The sequence below is a fragment of the Lathamus discolor genome, chromosome 3 (genome assembly GCF_037157495.1).
Source record: "Lathamus discolor isolate bLatDis1 chromosome 3, bLatDis1.hap1, whole genome shotgun sequence".
In the NCBI taxonomy this organism is placed as follows: domain Eukaryota; kingdom Metazoa; phylum Chordata; class Aves; order Psittaciformes; family Psittacidae; genus Lathamus; species Lathamus discolor.
In genome coordinates, this window is record NC_088886.1 from 73,323,768 (window position 1) to 73,335,878 (window position 12,111).

General features: G+C 45.4%; 1 protein-coding gene across 1 annotated transcript; it reads right to left on the reverse strand.

Moving 5' to 3' along the window:
- Window positions 1–513: 513 nt before the first annotated feature.
- On the reverse strand, window positions 514–11,979 carry LOC136009684 (uncharacterized). Its single transcript, XM_065669779.1, has 3 exons — window positions 11,838–11,979; window positions 3,230–3,787; window positions 514–1,270 (listed from the first exon to the last, which is right to left on the reverse strand). The coding sequence occupies exons 1-3, from the start codon at window positions 11,889–11,891 to the stop codon at window positions 1,181–1,183; spliced, it is 702 nt and encodes a 233-aa protein (XP_065525851.1). The 5' UTR covers window positions 11,892–11,979; the 3' UTR covers window positions 514–1,180.
- Window positions 11,980–12,111: the final 132 nt, after the last annotated feature.

Sequence of the window (12,111 nt, forward strand, 5' to 3'; positions counted from 1 at the left end):
TTCAATGGTTTATTGAGCAAATCCTAACAATCATCTGCAGAGTAATTTTCACTATTACCACATATTTATCAAGAGTACTAAGAACTGTTCATAGAATGCAGGATTTTTGTTCTTTTCCAAAATTTCATTTAGGAGAGGATTTCTCTTCCCTGCTCCATCCCTGGCAGTGCTCAAGGCCAGGTTGGACAAAGCCTTGGGTGAGATGGTTTAGTGTGAGGTGTCCCTGCCCATGGCAGGGGGGTTGGAACTGGATGATCTTAAGGTCCTTTCCAACCCTAATTATTCCATGATTCCAGGACACGAGCAACCCCTTCAAGCCAAGCTCTGAACTTCAGGAAGTCTCAGGTTTTATTTGTAGTTCTTTTCACCTCCCCTTCCTATTCAGCCATGTCAACTACGTAATCCATCCTAGCACCACTGCTACCTTGCAAACCTGATATGGTGAGTAAACAGAGCATATACTTCAAGGCTCCTGAGACAGCAAATATACAGGTGTGCAGGGAGAACAGCCACTGGAACACTGAGCATCACCAAAAACAGATAAAGGGGTTTTGTTGGGTCTTTTGTTTATTTTTCAATTCAAAGTAGATGAAAAGCTGCAGTATATCTCATTATCCAGGGATTAGACCCATGATCAACTTGTGGCACTGAAGCATGTTCCTGTGTGTCACAGGGGCTGCATCAAATGTCTTCACATTATTTAAATGTCCTTTTTTGAGGCAAGTCACATTACCACTTTATCTTAGCTACTGCAGACAAATATTCAATATACTCTGAGTTTCTATGGCCTTTAACAATGAAACAAAAACAGGTACAAAGGCAGAAGCTGCCCCAGTCAGTCCTGTGGTTTCTCAGGAGCAATAATGTTACAATTCTCAGAGAGAAGACAGAATCTTATATTTTATTTTAAATATTTTTTTGTTTTTAATGTAGGAAAAAAACTAAGAAATTAACCTACTTTTCAATTAAAAACAGCATTCAAATATCTCTGGACAAGGCCCACGATTCCAACTAAAATTAATTCTGTCAGCAAGCAATTTTGCAGCCAGTACATGTATGTACAGGTATCTGTTTTACACTGTAAATCAGTGAAACAGCATCATTTTATCACGTCTGCAAACAATACTCAGTAACTAATCATTTTAGTAACCCATTATCATACTCTTCTTTGACATATATATCAGCATCTTTTACTAAATACATGTTCTTTCATTCTTACTTCAGCTGCACGATCATTCAGTACATCCCAGTTGGACAAGTCAGCACTCCCCTGGTGAGTAAACAAATGGAACAAACACTACATCATTTTAAACGGCCATTTTAAAGATGCATAAGGAAAAACAGAATTATTTTAGAAACACCCTAAGCACATGAGCCAGAAAGGCCCATGTTGTGACACAACATGCCGGTGAGGGAAGACCTCAATGTTAAACTCAGCTGGTTATCCATGTTCACATGAATGAAATACATGTAAATAAAAAAGTTAGTATGAATGTCTACTGAAAAATTTAGGGCTAAGTCTCTCCATTGAGATTCAATGTTTCATCTTCTGTGGGTTGCTAACATAGTTAAGCACTCCTGCATTGACTAAGAAATATTAGTTTACTAACTGAGAGGAAATTAATGGTGGTAAATGCTCCATCCCTGGCGGTGTTCAAGGCTACGCTAGACAGAACCTTGGTCAACATAGTCTAGTTTGAGATGTCCCTGCCCATGGCAAGTAGCTGGAACTAAGTGAGCTTAAGGTCCTTTCCAACCCTAACCATTCTATGATTCTATGATTATTTAACAAACATGCTAAAATCACTCAGCTAATGACAAAAGCAGTACTATTTTCTGAGACATATACTTTGCTTGATATCTTGAAAGATATTTACCTCTCACTGGATTCACAAGACAAGGATGGCTGCAGCACTCTTTAGAAAACATAGCCCAGAGCCCTCCCTGTATTTTGAACCTGCACAAAGTAGTTTCCAAATGATTCCTGTCTCCCTAGAGGTGCCCTCTCCACATAACCTAGAAAGCAATCCCATTTGCTGTGCAAACCAGCTATTTGAACAGAAGCTGTTGAGAAGCAGTAAGTGCTTTTGTTTTGTTTCTTTAATTTAAGTTCACATGAATGTAACAAGGGCACTGCCATGGTCAAGTGACAAAACACTGTATGATTTCCTCTTAGTGCAGACAGCTTGGCATGAAGCTTCACAAAAGCCTTTGCAATGCTAACAACATGTTCAGGATACCCTGAATGTAGGGACACCCTTACAAGAGAAAGTGGGATAACACATGCAAATGGCATACTCTGTTACTACAGGTTTGCAAATACACTAGTTTGGTGCTCTGATTGTATGTTGTGAAGACAACCATGTTCAGAAGGCAGTGCCTCCCCAAAACTCGCCAGTCTTTGCACAGACAACATGCTCAAATGCACTGGGTAATTACTGTTTAAACAAGCTCCCACCCCAGGACAGATACAGTTTGTTGTAGCCAAAGAGTTGCCTTGTAGTTTCCGAGCTTGTGAAACTATCATTAGCTAATCACTTCTGAAGCAAGCTATAAAAAAATCCCCAACATATTCAAAACTACATTTTGCTTATTTTTATTACAAGACAGAAAGTATGACATGACTGTCTAATCCACAGCTGGTATAAAACTAAAACTGAAACACATCATGGACAAGTGGAGTCCCATTTTAAACCAGTTTGTCAGATAACATAAGGTCTATACTGGATTTACAATGGCTGGAACATGCTGGGACAAATTCTATTATTTCAGAAAACATTAAGCACATTTGAGCCAGCAAAGTGATGCAACACCAAACTAACTGTATGTATTATGACGTCCTGGCAGTTTTGCTAATCTACTATGCCTCTCGGTCTGGATTTGCCATCTCGCAGAGTCACAGCCACGTAACTAGAGAAGTTCTTCTGCCCAAAGAGAAGTTCATGGCAGTGAGAGGTGAAAGACCTTAATTTAGCAGGCTAACAGCAGACAGCACCTTGACTGTCCAGTCCACACAATGGAGATGTTTCAGTAACTGACATCACTTCTCAAGAGAGTTAATTATTACAAGTGAAATACATCAGTTTACTTACTTCTCAGTGACAGCTAGTTGACAGTCCCAGAGAGCTAATATCTAGTTAAGTAAAACTGGGTTTTACTTAAAAATTACCTCGAATACTTGTTATTTGCAAACAAAGTGAAGTGAAACACAAGAAATACTAAGATTTACCTCTGTCTCTGTTGTTGTCTGTAGTAGGTTGGCATCTTCAGCCTTACTCGCTAGTGGGTTGGTGTCTTCAGCACAACTCTGTAGTAGGTTGGCGCCTTCAGCCTTAAGCTTGAGCAGGTTGGCATCTTCAGCCTTAAGGTCTAGTAGGTTGGTGTCTCCAGCCTTAATCTCTAGTAGGCTCGTGTCTCCAGCCTTAAGCTCTAGTTGGTTGGCATCTCCAGCCTTAAGCTCCAGTAGGTTGGTGTCTTCAGCATAACTCTCAAGTAGACTGGTGTCTCCAGCCTTACTCTCTAGTAGATTGGTGTCTTCAGCATAACTCTCAAGTAGACTGGTGTTTTCAGACTTACTCTCTAGTAGGTTGGTGTCTCCAGCCATAAACTCCAGTAGGTTGGCATCTCCACCCTTACCCTCTCTACCCTTACCAGTGTCTTGGGCTGCTACTGCATATTCTTCCTGCGGAAGGTCATGCGGGTGGACAGACGAACCCTTCCTCTTCGCCGTCTTTTTCTGCGACTGCGCGTTGTCGCCTTTTGCTTTTCGTTGTCTGAAGTAAGCAAACTGTGCAGAAAAGATTGGAAGAGGTAGAGGGAGAGGTAAGTGAGGAAAAGGAAGCAGGACCACAAGATTAACACACTCATGGGTGATGAAGATCCTATCTTGATAAAACATCTGCAGAAAAACTGCTTTATCTTCCTACTTTCTAAACATTCAGCACATACTGGAAAACTGTGCAATTAAGCAAGAAACCTCACACCAGTACTAAAGACTCAATTCAATACGAGAATCCAATTTTACTCAGTGAAACTTTGTGTGTCAATGACAATCCCGAATTACAGCAAGACAGATTAGTAAAAGCACAAGTAGTTAATATACTAGAATCATTAGGAAAAAAATCATCATCGAGCAGTCTTTCTGCATGAACAGTAAAAACCATAACCCCCCTCCAAATGCATCTAAACAGATCTTTGCCAGTGTAAGCTTCAAGATTAAAATTAACGGAAGTGAATCCTCATACTCCTTCCCTGCCACCCCCTTAAGAGAATCCAGCAAAACTTCCTAGCCAGAAAGCAGCCGACAGGACATAAATAGAAAATCAATTAAGCCAGGTCATTTTAATATCTTCTGTTGAAGAATCAGATGCTCTACTTTATCAGACTATTGCAGCTCGCTGAAGCACCAGGGACTTGCAAAGAATGTCACTGCCAGAATTTATTACCCAACTTTCTTTAGCACCTTAAACAGCTTAAAAAGGATTATCAGATTTTCAGCACTAGCATTGTGTTTAGGCAGCATTACTGAGAGCATACCCCTCACAGCATAAACCCAGACATCCTTCTCATGAGGAAAAAGTCTTCTCCAAGGTTACAACCACAAGTTATCAAGCGTTAATATATCCTTGTGATGAAATAAAACACATAGTCAAATGATGATGCGATGCAAACACAATCACCAAATTCTGCCTGCAAGACATACAAAAATCCACTGCTTGACAACTTGTTTTTCCTTCAAAACAGCCACCTTGCAGGAAAATCTTGGCTGTTTCTTTCCTTCAACTTATGCAGTGGATTTAGTTCAGTCCGTTCTCCTTATACCCATGCCATTATAGCAACATTTACCTGCCAGCTCAGCTACACAGCAAACAACAGTTACATACCTGCTACACTAAGCAGTCTGTTGAGAGGATACGTTTAGAGAAAGTCGTCAGTTTCTTACCAGCAGTTCAGATGCTTATGTACAAATAGCTTATTTTTAAAATTTTGTTCTCTTATTTCCATAGTTATTAATATTGAATGCAGATTAAACACAGATTGTGTTGACTCTCATAATAAGCAAAATTAACAGAGCAGTAAATAAAACTGCAGTGACATGCAAATACTATTCTCTGAAATTAAGTGTTAACTCAAGCACTTAGTGATGGCAGTATCTGTCAAAAATAGCTATTGCACCAATTAACCTGAGAACGTGCAGAAAAGGGACAGCAGGAAACCTGCACAAAAATGGAGAGAAGAGGAAGCTGCTTTAATCAGAAAATATGAGAAAGGAGGGGCAGAGAGAGGCCATCATAGAAAGCAGTTCATTTAATGAAGGGAGACCAAGTATATGACATTAAAGAACCAAAATTTGCCACGACTGAACATATAAATGAGTATGAATTTTTAAATGTACAACTAAAACCAAAACTTATTTTGTCCTACTCATATGGGTTAAGCATATGAAATCATAATATAGATGATACATGAGCAGCAGGTCATGGAGGGGATTCTCCCCCTCTGCTGTGCTCTGGGGTGACCCCCCCCTGCAGTCCTGATCCAGCTCTGGGGCAACAGCACCAGAGGAACGTGGAGCTGCTGGAGCAAGTCGAGGAGGCCGCAGAGATGCTGTGAGGGCTGGAGCAGCACTGCTCTGGAGCCAGGCTGAGAGAGCTGGGCTGGGTCAGCCTGGAGAAGAGAAGGGGAGACCTTAGAGCAGCTCCAGTGCTTAAAGGAGCTCCAGGAAACCTGGAGAGGGACTTTGCAAAAGGGCCTGTAGGGACAGGATGAGGGGAATGGCTTTAACCTGCCAGAACAGGGGAGACTGAGATGAGCTCTTAGGCAGAAGCTCTTCCCTGTGAGGGTGCTGAGGCGCTGGCACAGGGTGCCCAGAGAAGCTGTGGCTGCCCCATCCCTGGCAGTGTTCAAGGCCAGGTTGGATACAGGGGCTTGGAGCACCCTGCTCTAGTGGAAGGTGTCCCTGCCCGTGGCAGGGGTTGGAACTGGATCACCTTTAAGGTCCTTTCCAACCCAAACCGGTCTGTGGTTCTAGGATACAAAAATATCCAAGTACGCCAAAATTTTATGGAACTACCAGACTTGTTGGTCCATAAAAGTGTGGAGTCAAGCACATTCCAGATTATGGAATCACTGGATCGGGAAAAGCTCTATTCAGGGCAGTATCAGGTTTTCAAAGCTGATTAAAATCAGCTACATAAACTTAACAGTCATTATAAGAGTATTATCAGATACACAGTCATCCAACATTAAGTAATGCATGTAAATATGAAGAAAGCATCTAACACTGACTCTCCCCATCCCACTAAGACCCCATCATTCCTCTTTTGAAGGACTTCATTCTCAGTTTGCTTTCTAGCTGCACGTGCAAGGACAAAAGCTTCACTTTTAGCCAAGATACAGCATGCCACAGGCACACCAACAGCACTGTCCACTGTAGCACCCAAAGCAGCTCTCTGCAACACCCAGCCTTTCTGCAGGTACCAATGTCATTTCACCATGTCCAGGCAGTAAAAAGTGGCAGCCACAAGGCACCTCTGATCTGGTACAGCCAGCACCAAACCAGCATCCCAGAACGCAAAGAACAAGCCTGCCAGGTTTTGTGTTGTGTGGTCCCTATGTCATCCCCATCCTGGATTAACTGCAGGAGCCAGCAGACAGGAAAACTACAGCAAAAGCAGCACTGTTCAGCTTTCCCCAGCCTACCTAAACACAATTTACTCCTCAATTCACTGCTTTACATGTTTCAAAAATAAGGACCAAAAGAACACTTGCAGAAAAGGAAACACAGCAGAAAACCACATCAGAACCAAATCAAAACAGGTTGTTCAAATAAACCTGAGCCTGCCTCTTAGATACAGTAAACATAAGCAGCAAGTGCTCTTAGACAAAAACCAGGAATGTTTTCTACAGCTTCCTCAAACTGATGAAGTGGGAGAACTTACTAGAAACACCCCAGGCTTGGGGAAGAGTGGCTGGAAAGCTGCTCATGGAAAAGGACCTGGGCACACTGACTGACAGAGCTGAACATGAGCAGCTTGTGCCCAGGCAGCCAAGGCCAACAGCATCCTGGCCTGTATCAGCACCAGTGTGGCAGCAGAGCCAGGGCAGTGACTGTGCCCCTGTGCTCAGCACTGGTGAGGCTGCACCTTGAATCGTTTGTTCAGCTCTGAACCTCTCACTACAAGAGAAACATTGAGTTGCTAGCGCAGGTCCAGAGAGGGGCAATGGAGCTGGTCCAGGGCCTGGAGCAAAAGCGTGATGGGGAACAGCTGAGGGACCTGGGGGGTTCAGTCTGGAGAAGAGAAGGCTCAGGGGGGACCTTATCGCTCCCTGCAACTGCCTGACAGGAGGATGGAGCCAGGAGGGGCTGGGCTCTGCTCCCAAGGAACAAGACAAGAGGAAATGGCCTCAAGCTGCACCAGGGCAGGTTTAGATGGAGCTGAGGAACAATTCCTTCCCCAGAGGGTGCTCAGGCATTGGAACAGGCTGCCCAGGGCAGGGCTGGAGTCACCATCCCTGTAAGTGTCCACACACCGTGGAGACGAGGCCTCAGTGCCATGGGTCAGTGGTGGCCTTGGCAGTGCTGGGGAATGGTTGGACTGGATGAGCTTAAAGGCCTTTTCCAACCTGGTTGACTCTGAAAACATGTAAAATACAGGAACAGCAAAGGCTTCTCACACACGAGGTATGGCACACACTGGTCTGGAATGAGAGGCACAGTTGGCCACCATGCACGCTAGCAAACTGAAGTGGAAAAAAAGGAGAGATAGAAGCACAGCACTGAATCCTGGAGTTTGTTCTGTTCCTCAATCACTACCCTGGCCATCAGTATTGCATTTATTAAGCAGGCTTAATAAATATTTAATAAGGTACCTGATACAGTCAGTATTTAGCTGCCAAATCATGACAACTTCCAATTAGTCACAGTATCATAGAATCAGCCAGGTGGGAAAAGACCTTTAAGATCATCACATTCAACATTTACCCCAGGTGATATTTAAATACATTTCAGTAATGGAGATTTTATTCCTATATGAAAGAAAATAACATGAGCACTGTTTTAAAGACGAAAGCATTCATATTATGTTCCTTCCCCAAGTCATTATTTAACAGACTAAAATCTAAGGATGCCAAAGACAAAAAATTACTTGTGGGGAAATAAGAGGAGGGCAAAACCCCCTCCAGCATTTCACAGTTCCAGATTCAAGCACTATCAGCTTGCAGTTAGCATGACTGCACAGGTTGCTACACGTACATTGCTACAACAGAGGCCCACAGCACACAACTGGTGTGAGCACCCCCAAAGTGATGAAGAGACATGATTCAGGATGCTGATCTGAATGAATACTGAGCACTTGTATCAGCGCAAAGATGGGATCACCTTATGCTGCTGTTGGCCTGCCCCACAGGAAGGAAGTACTGTATTTGCTCATGGACATTTCTCCCTTTCAAAACTGCTTTTCTATTCATTAAGAGGGCAGCAGCAAGAAAACAGGAAAAAAAAAAAACTGAAAGAAGAAACATTTCCCCACTGCTGTATCATAAAGAGCCTTCAAAAACATGAGCTATCCAAAGGAAGTTTTGGAAGGAAGTTACAGTCCTGAAGCCCAATTATTCAGTAGCATGACTACATCCTGCTATGGGCTTAAGAATAATAGAACCATGGAATGGTTTGTGTTAGAAGGGACCTCAAAGCTCATCCAGCTCTCCAACCCCCTGCCATGGGCAAGGACACATTCCACTAGAGCAGGGTGCTCCAAGCCCCTGTGTCCAACCTGGCCTTGAACACTGCCAGGGATGGGGCAGCCACAGCTTCTCTGGGCACCCTCAGCTTCCTTGGGCACCCTGTGCCAGCGCCTCAGCACCCTCACAGGGAAGAGCTTCTGCTTAAGAGCTCATCTCAGTCTCCCCTGTTCTGGCAGGTTAAAGCCTTTCCCCTTGGCCTGTCCCTGCAGGCCCTTGTCCAAAGCCCCTCTCCAGGTTTCCCGTAGCCCCTTTAGGCACTGGAGCTGCTCTGAGGTCTCCCCTTCAGGAGCCTTCTCTTCTCCAGGCTGACCCAGCCCAGCTCTCTCAGCCTGTCTATGCTAAGAACATGCAAAGGACTACACCAAGTAAGACCAAAGGTGCATTTATTCCAGTAATTCACCTGATATGAATCTGCACCATAAGTTAGCTCTACAACTTCAGGTATATAAGTAAAAACACAAAAGCTATACATGTCAGAAGTTGGGTGTAAGCATAGCAAGGAGTGTGTAGCTCATACATTTGCTTTCCATACCTAACATACTATTTTTGTGTCTAATAAGCTCCCATGGATACTGCTTCCATTCATTTGGCCGGGGTTTTTTGAAGATGGTCTGGTGCAAGCAACTTGCCAGCCAAGTAATAGATCTCTGTGACATTTTAATAAGCAGAGGGAGCACTACATCTATCTTTACCTTTCTAAACCCTTTCCTCTCCTCTCAGTGTACCACATATGTGATACCAGGGAACAGCAACATTGATAGAGCTGCCTGTCTTACATGGTCAGATAAGAGATATTTAGCACATGGTTAAGAAAGAAATAATACATGCAACATTGGCTCTGCATACATAACGTGAAACATAACACAAGGCCCTACATTTTTTTCCCCAATGGCAAACAACAGCTGTACAACAGGTGGAAACTAATAACTTATTCAAGGGAAGTCCATCCCATTTTTCTAACTATAGACAGATACAGCACTTTGAGAAGGGTTACAAACATTAACACAAGTCTTGCACAGCTAATGCAACTTTTCAGCCTGAAAAGCTCCAGTTCTCAAAGTTTTCTCTCTTGCTATTAATCCAAACACTAATCTTGCAATGGATCTCCAACAAGTGATGGTGTCCACACAGCATGTAACAGCACTGTGAGGGCAAGCGAATGAGAAGCTGCTGAGTGGGAGTAGGGAGCGTGGCAACCATAGCTGCATCTGGATGGGATACACCAGGGACAGGCCCACCATGAAGCTGTGCCAGTGCAGCTACAGCCACAACCCCACCCCCTCCCCAGTAACTCTCTTTTTCCTTGCCTTCTGTGCAACATGGGGAGAAGGGAGCTGAAAAGATTTGAGGCAGACAGCGCAGCTCTAAGCCACCTCTGATGACACCAGCTCTATTTCCAGACAGATCCCCCGGAGAAAGGACCATATCCCTGTGCCTGAAGGAGAATCACTCGGAAAGATATCAGGAGCGAAGGGGCTGCAGTACATCACAGGAAAATCTAATCTGTCCAAATCCCCCAAAGCCCTGTGCAGCCTCAATTATCCCCTTCTACCTACAGTCCCCTATTCCAGTCCTGATGGGGTAGCAAGAACAGGGAAAAGCTCTAGCTGCAGACAAGCTTGACTTATTCAGCAGCAGATTCACAGAAAGGGAACATGAATAACAGCTCAAATCCTGCACCTTGTGTTAGGGCAATACCAAGCACAAACCCAGGCTGAGGGAGACTGAATAGAGCAACCCTAAAGAGAAGGACTTGGGGTTGTTTGCTGATGAGAAGCTCCTTATGACCCAGCTTCAGTGTGAGCTTGAGCCCAGAACCCCCCTGAGGGCTGGGCTGCACCCCCAGAGTGTGAGCAGCAGGTCATGGAGGGGATTCTCCCCCTCTGCTGTGCTCTGGGGTAACCCCCCCTGCAGTCCTGGATCCAGCTCTGGGGCAACAGCACCAGAGGAACATGGAGCTGTTGGAGCAAGTCCAGAGGAGGCCGCAGAGATGCTGTGAGGGCTGGAGCAGCTCTGCTCTGGAGCCAGGCTGAGAGAGCTGGGCTGGGTCAGCTTGGAGAAAAGAAGCCTTCTTAAGGGAAGACCTTAGAGCAGCTCCAGTGCCCAAAAGGGCTGCAGGAAACATAGAGAGGGGCTTTGGACAAGGGCCTGTAGGGACAGGACAAGGGGAATGGCTTTAACCTGCCAGAACAGGGGAGACTGAGATGAGCTCTTAAGCAGCTCTTCCCTGTGAGGGTGCTGAGGCGCTGGCACAGGGTGCCCAGAGAAGCTGTGGCTGCCCCATCCCTGGCAGTGTTCAAGGCCAGGTTGGACACAGGGGCTTGGAGCACCCTGCTCTAGTGGAAGGCGTCCCTGCCCGTGGCAGGGGTTGGAACTGGATCAGCTTTAAGGTCCCTTCCAACCCAAACCAGTCTGGGATTAGTAATTGGGCATTTCTAACCAGTTTCTTCAAGAAAGCAGTTTTTATTTCAGAGGATTAACCTATATCAGGTGTTAATCATACAGTTACAAACAATAATTACTATGAGGTCTCTCAACAGTCGTACCAAACCACCTATCTGCAGACACAGCAGCTCAAAGATTGTGAAGTGTTTCCTAAAGGCACAACTGGAGACAGCCCAGCTCAGTTCTCCAGTAACCCACCTGTAGATGGAAGGACTATCCACTGAGGTAATAAAACACAGAGTACCTAATTTTGGGTGAGAGCTTCACCTGGAAATATAGTATTTCCACAAGAAACTGAGTGGAATCCTAGATAAAAATAGGAGAAATAATAATATAATAAATAACGATATAGGAAAAATAATAATAACGATAAAACCCAACCGGACTGAACCACCACTAAACAACTCCCCCCAAAATAACCCAACAGGCAGAAAGAGGAGGAAGACAGAGGCACTACTTTAAGCAGCTCCTTGCTCGCTAAAGCTAATGCTTATATACCGTCTGTACCCGGGGCAGGCAGAGGCGATGCTGCGGGCAGCTCTAGAACACCCGTGTCGAGGGCACCGCAGGGCGCTGGGCGCCAGGCCGGGAGCGGCGCGGACCCCACATGACAGGACCCCCCTCCCCTGCCCTCCCTCCATCCTCACCTTGGCCCTGCCAGCTTCTAGTTTCCGTCTCCACGCCTCCTCCTCCGCTTCCATGTGGCGGGCGAGCGGAACCCGCTGAGGCGGAGCCGAGCCCACCCGCGCCCCTCACAACCCCCCTATCATACCGGAGCGCACACACAACTTTCGGTCATGGCCGCCCCAGAGCTTTGCCCCCGCCCACCTGGGCGCCTCAGCCAACCGAGAGGCGGCTCTCCCCCTCAGTGACCAATGAGAGGGCAGGGGCTGGCCTACGCTCCCGGCGCAGGGAGGAAGC

What these genes read in the sequence shown, in the direction of transcription:
- LOC136009684 (XM_065669779.1), bottom strand. Translation starts at nt 11,891, where the DNA reads ATGGAAGCGGAGGAGGAGGCGTGGAGACGGAAACTAGAAGCTGGCAGG. An exon ending in TAGAAGCTGGCAGGGCCAAG is followed by an intron (nt 3,788 to 11,837) that starts GTGAGGATGGAG and finishes TTTTCTGCACAG; the next exon opens with TTTGCTTACTTCAGACAACG. An exon ending in AGACAACAACAGAGACAGAG is followed by an intron (nt 1,271 to 3,229) that starts GTAAATCTTAGT and finishes TTTACTCACCAG; the next exon opens with GGGAGTGCTGACTTGTCCAA.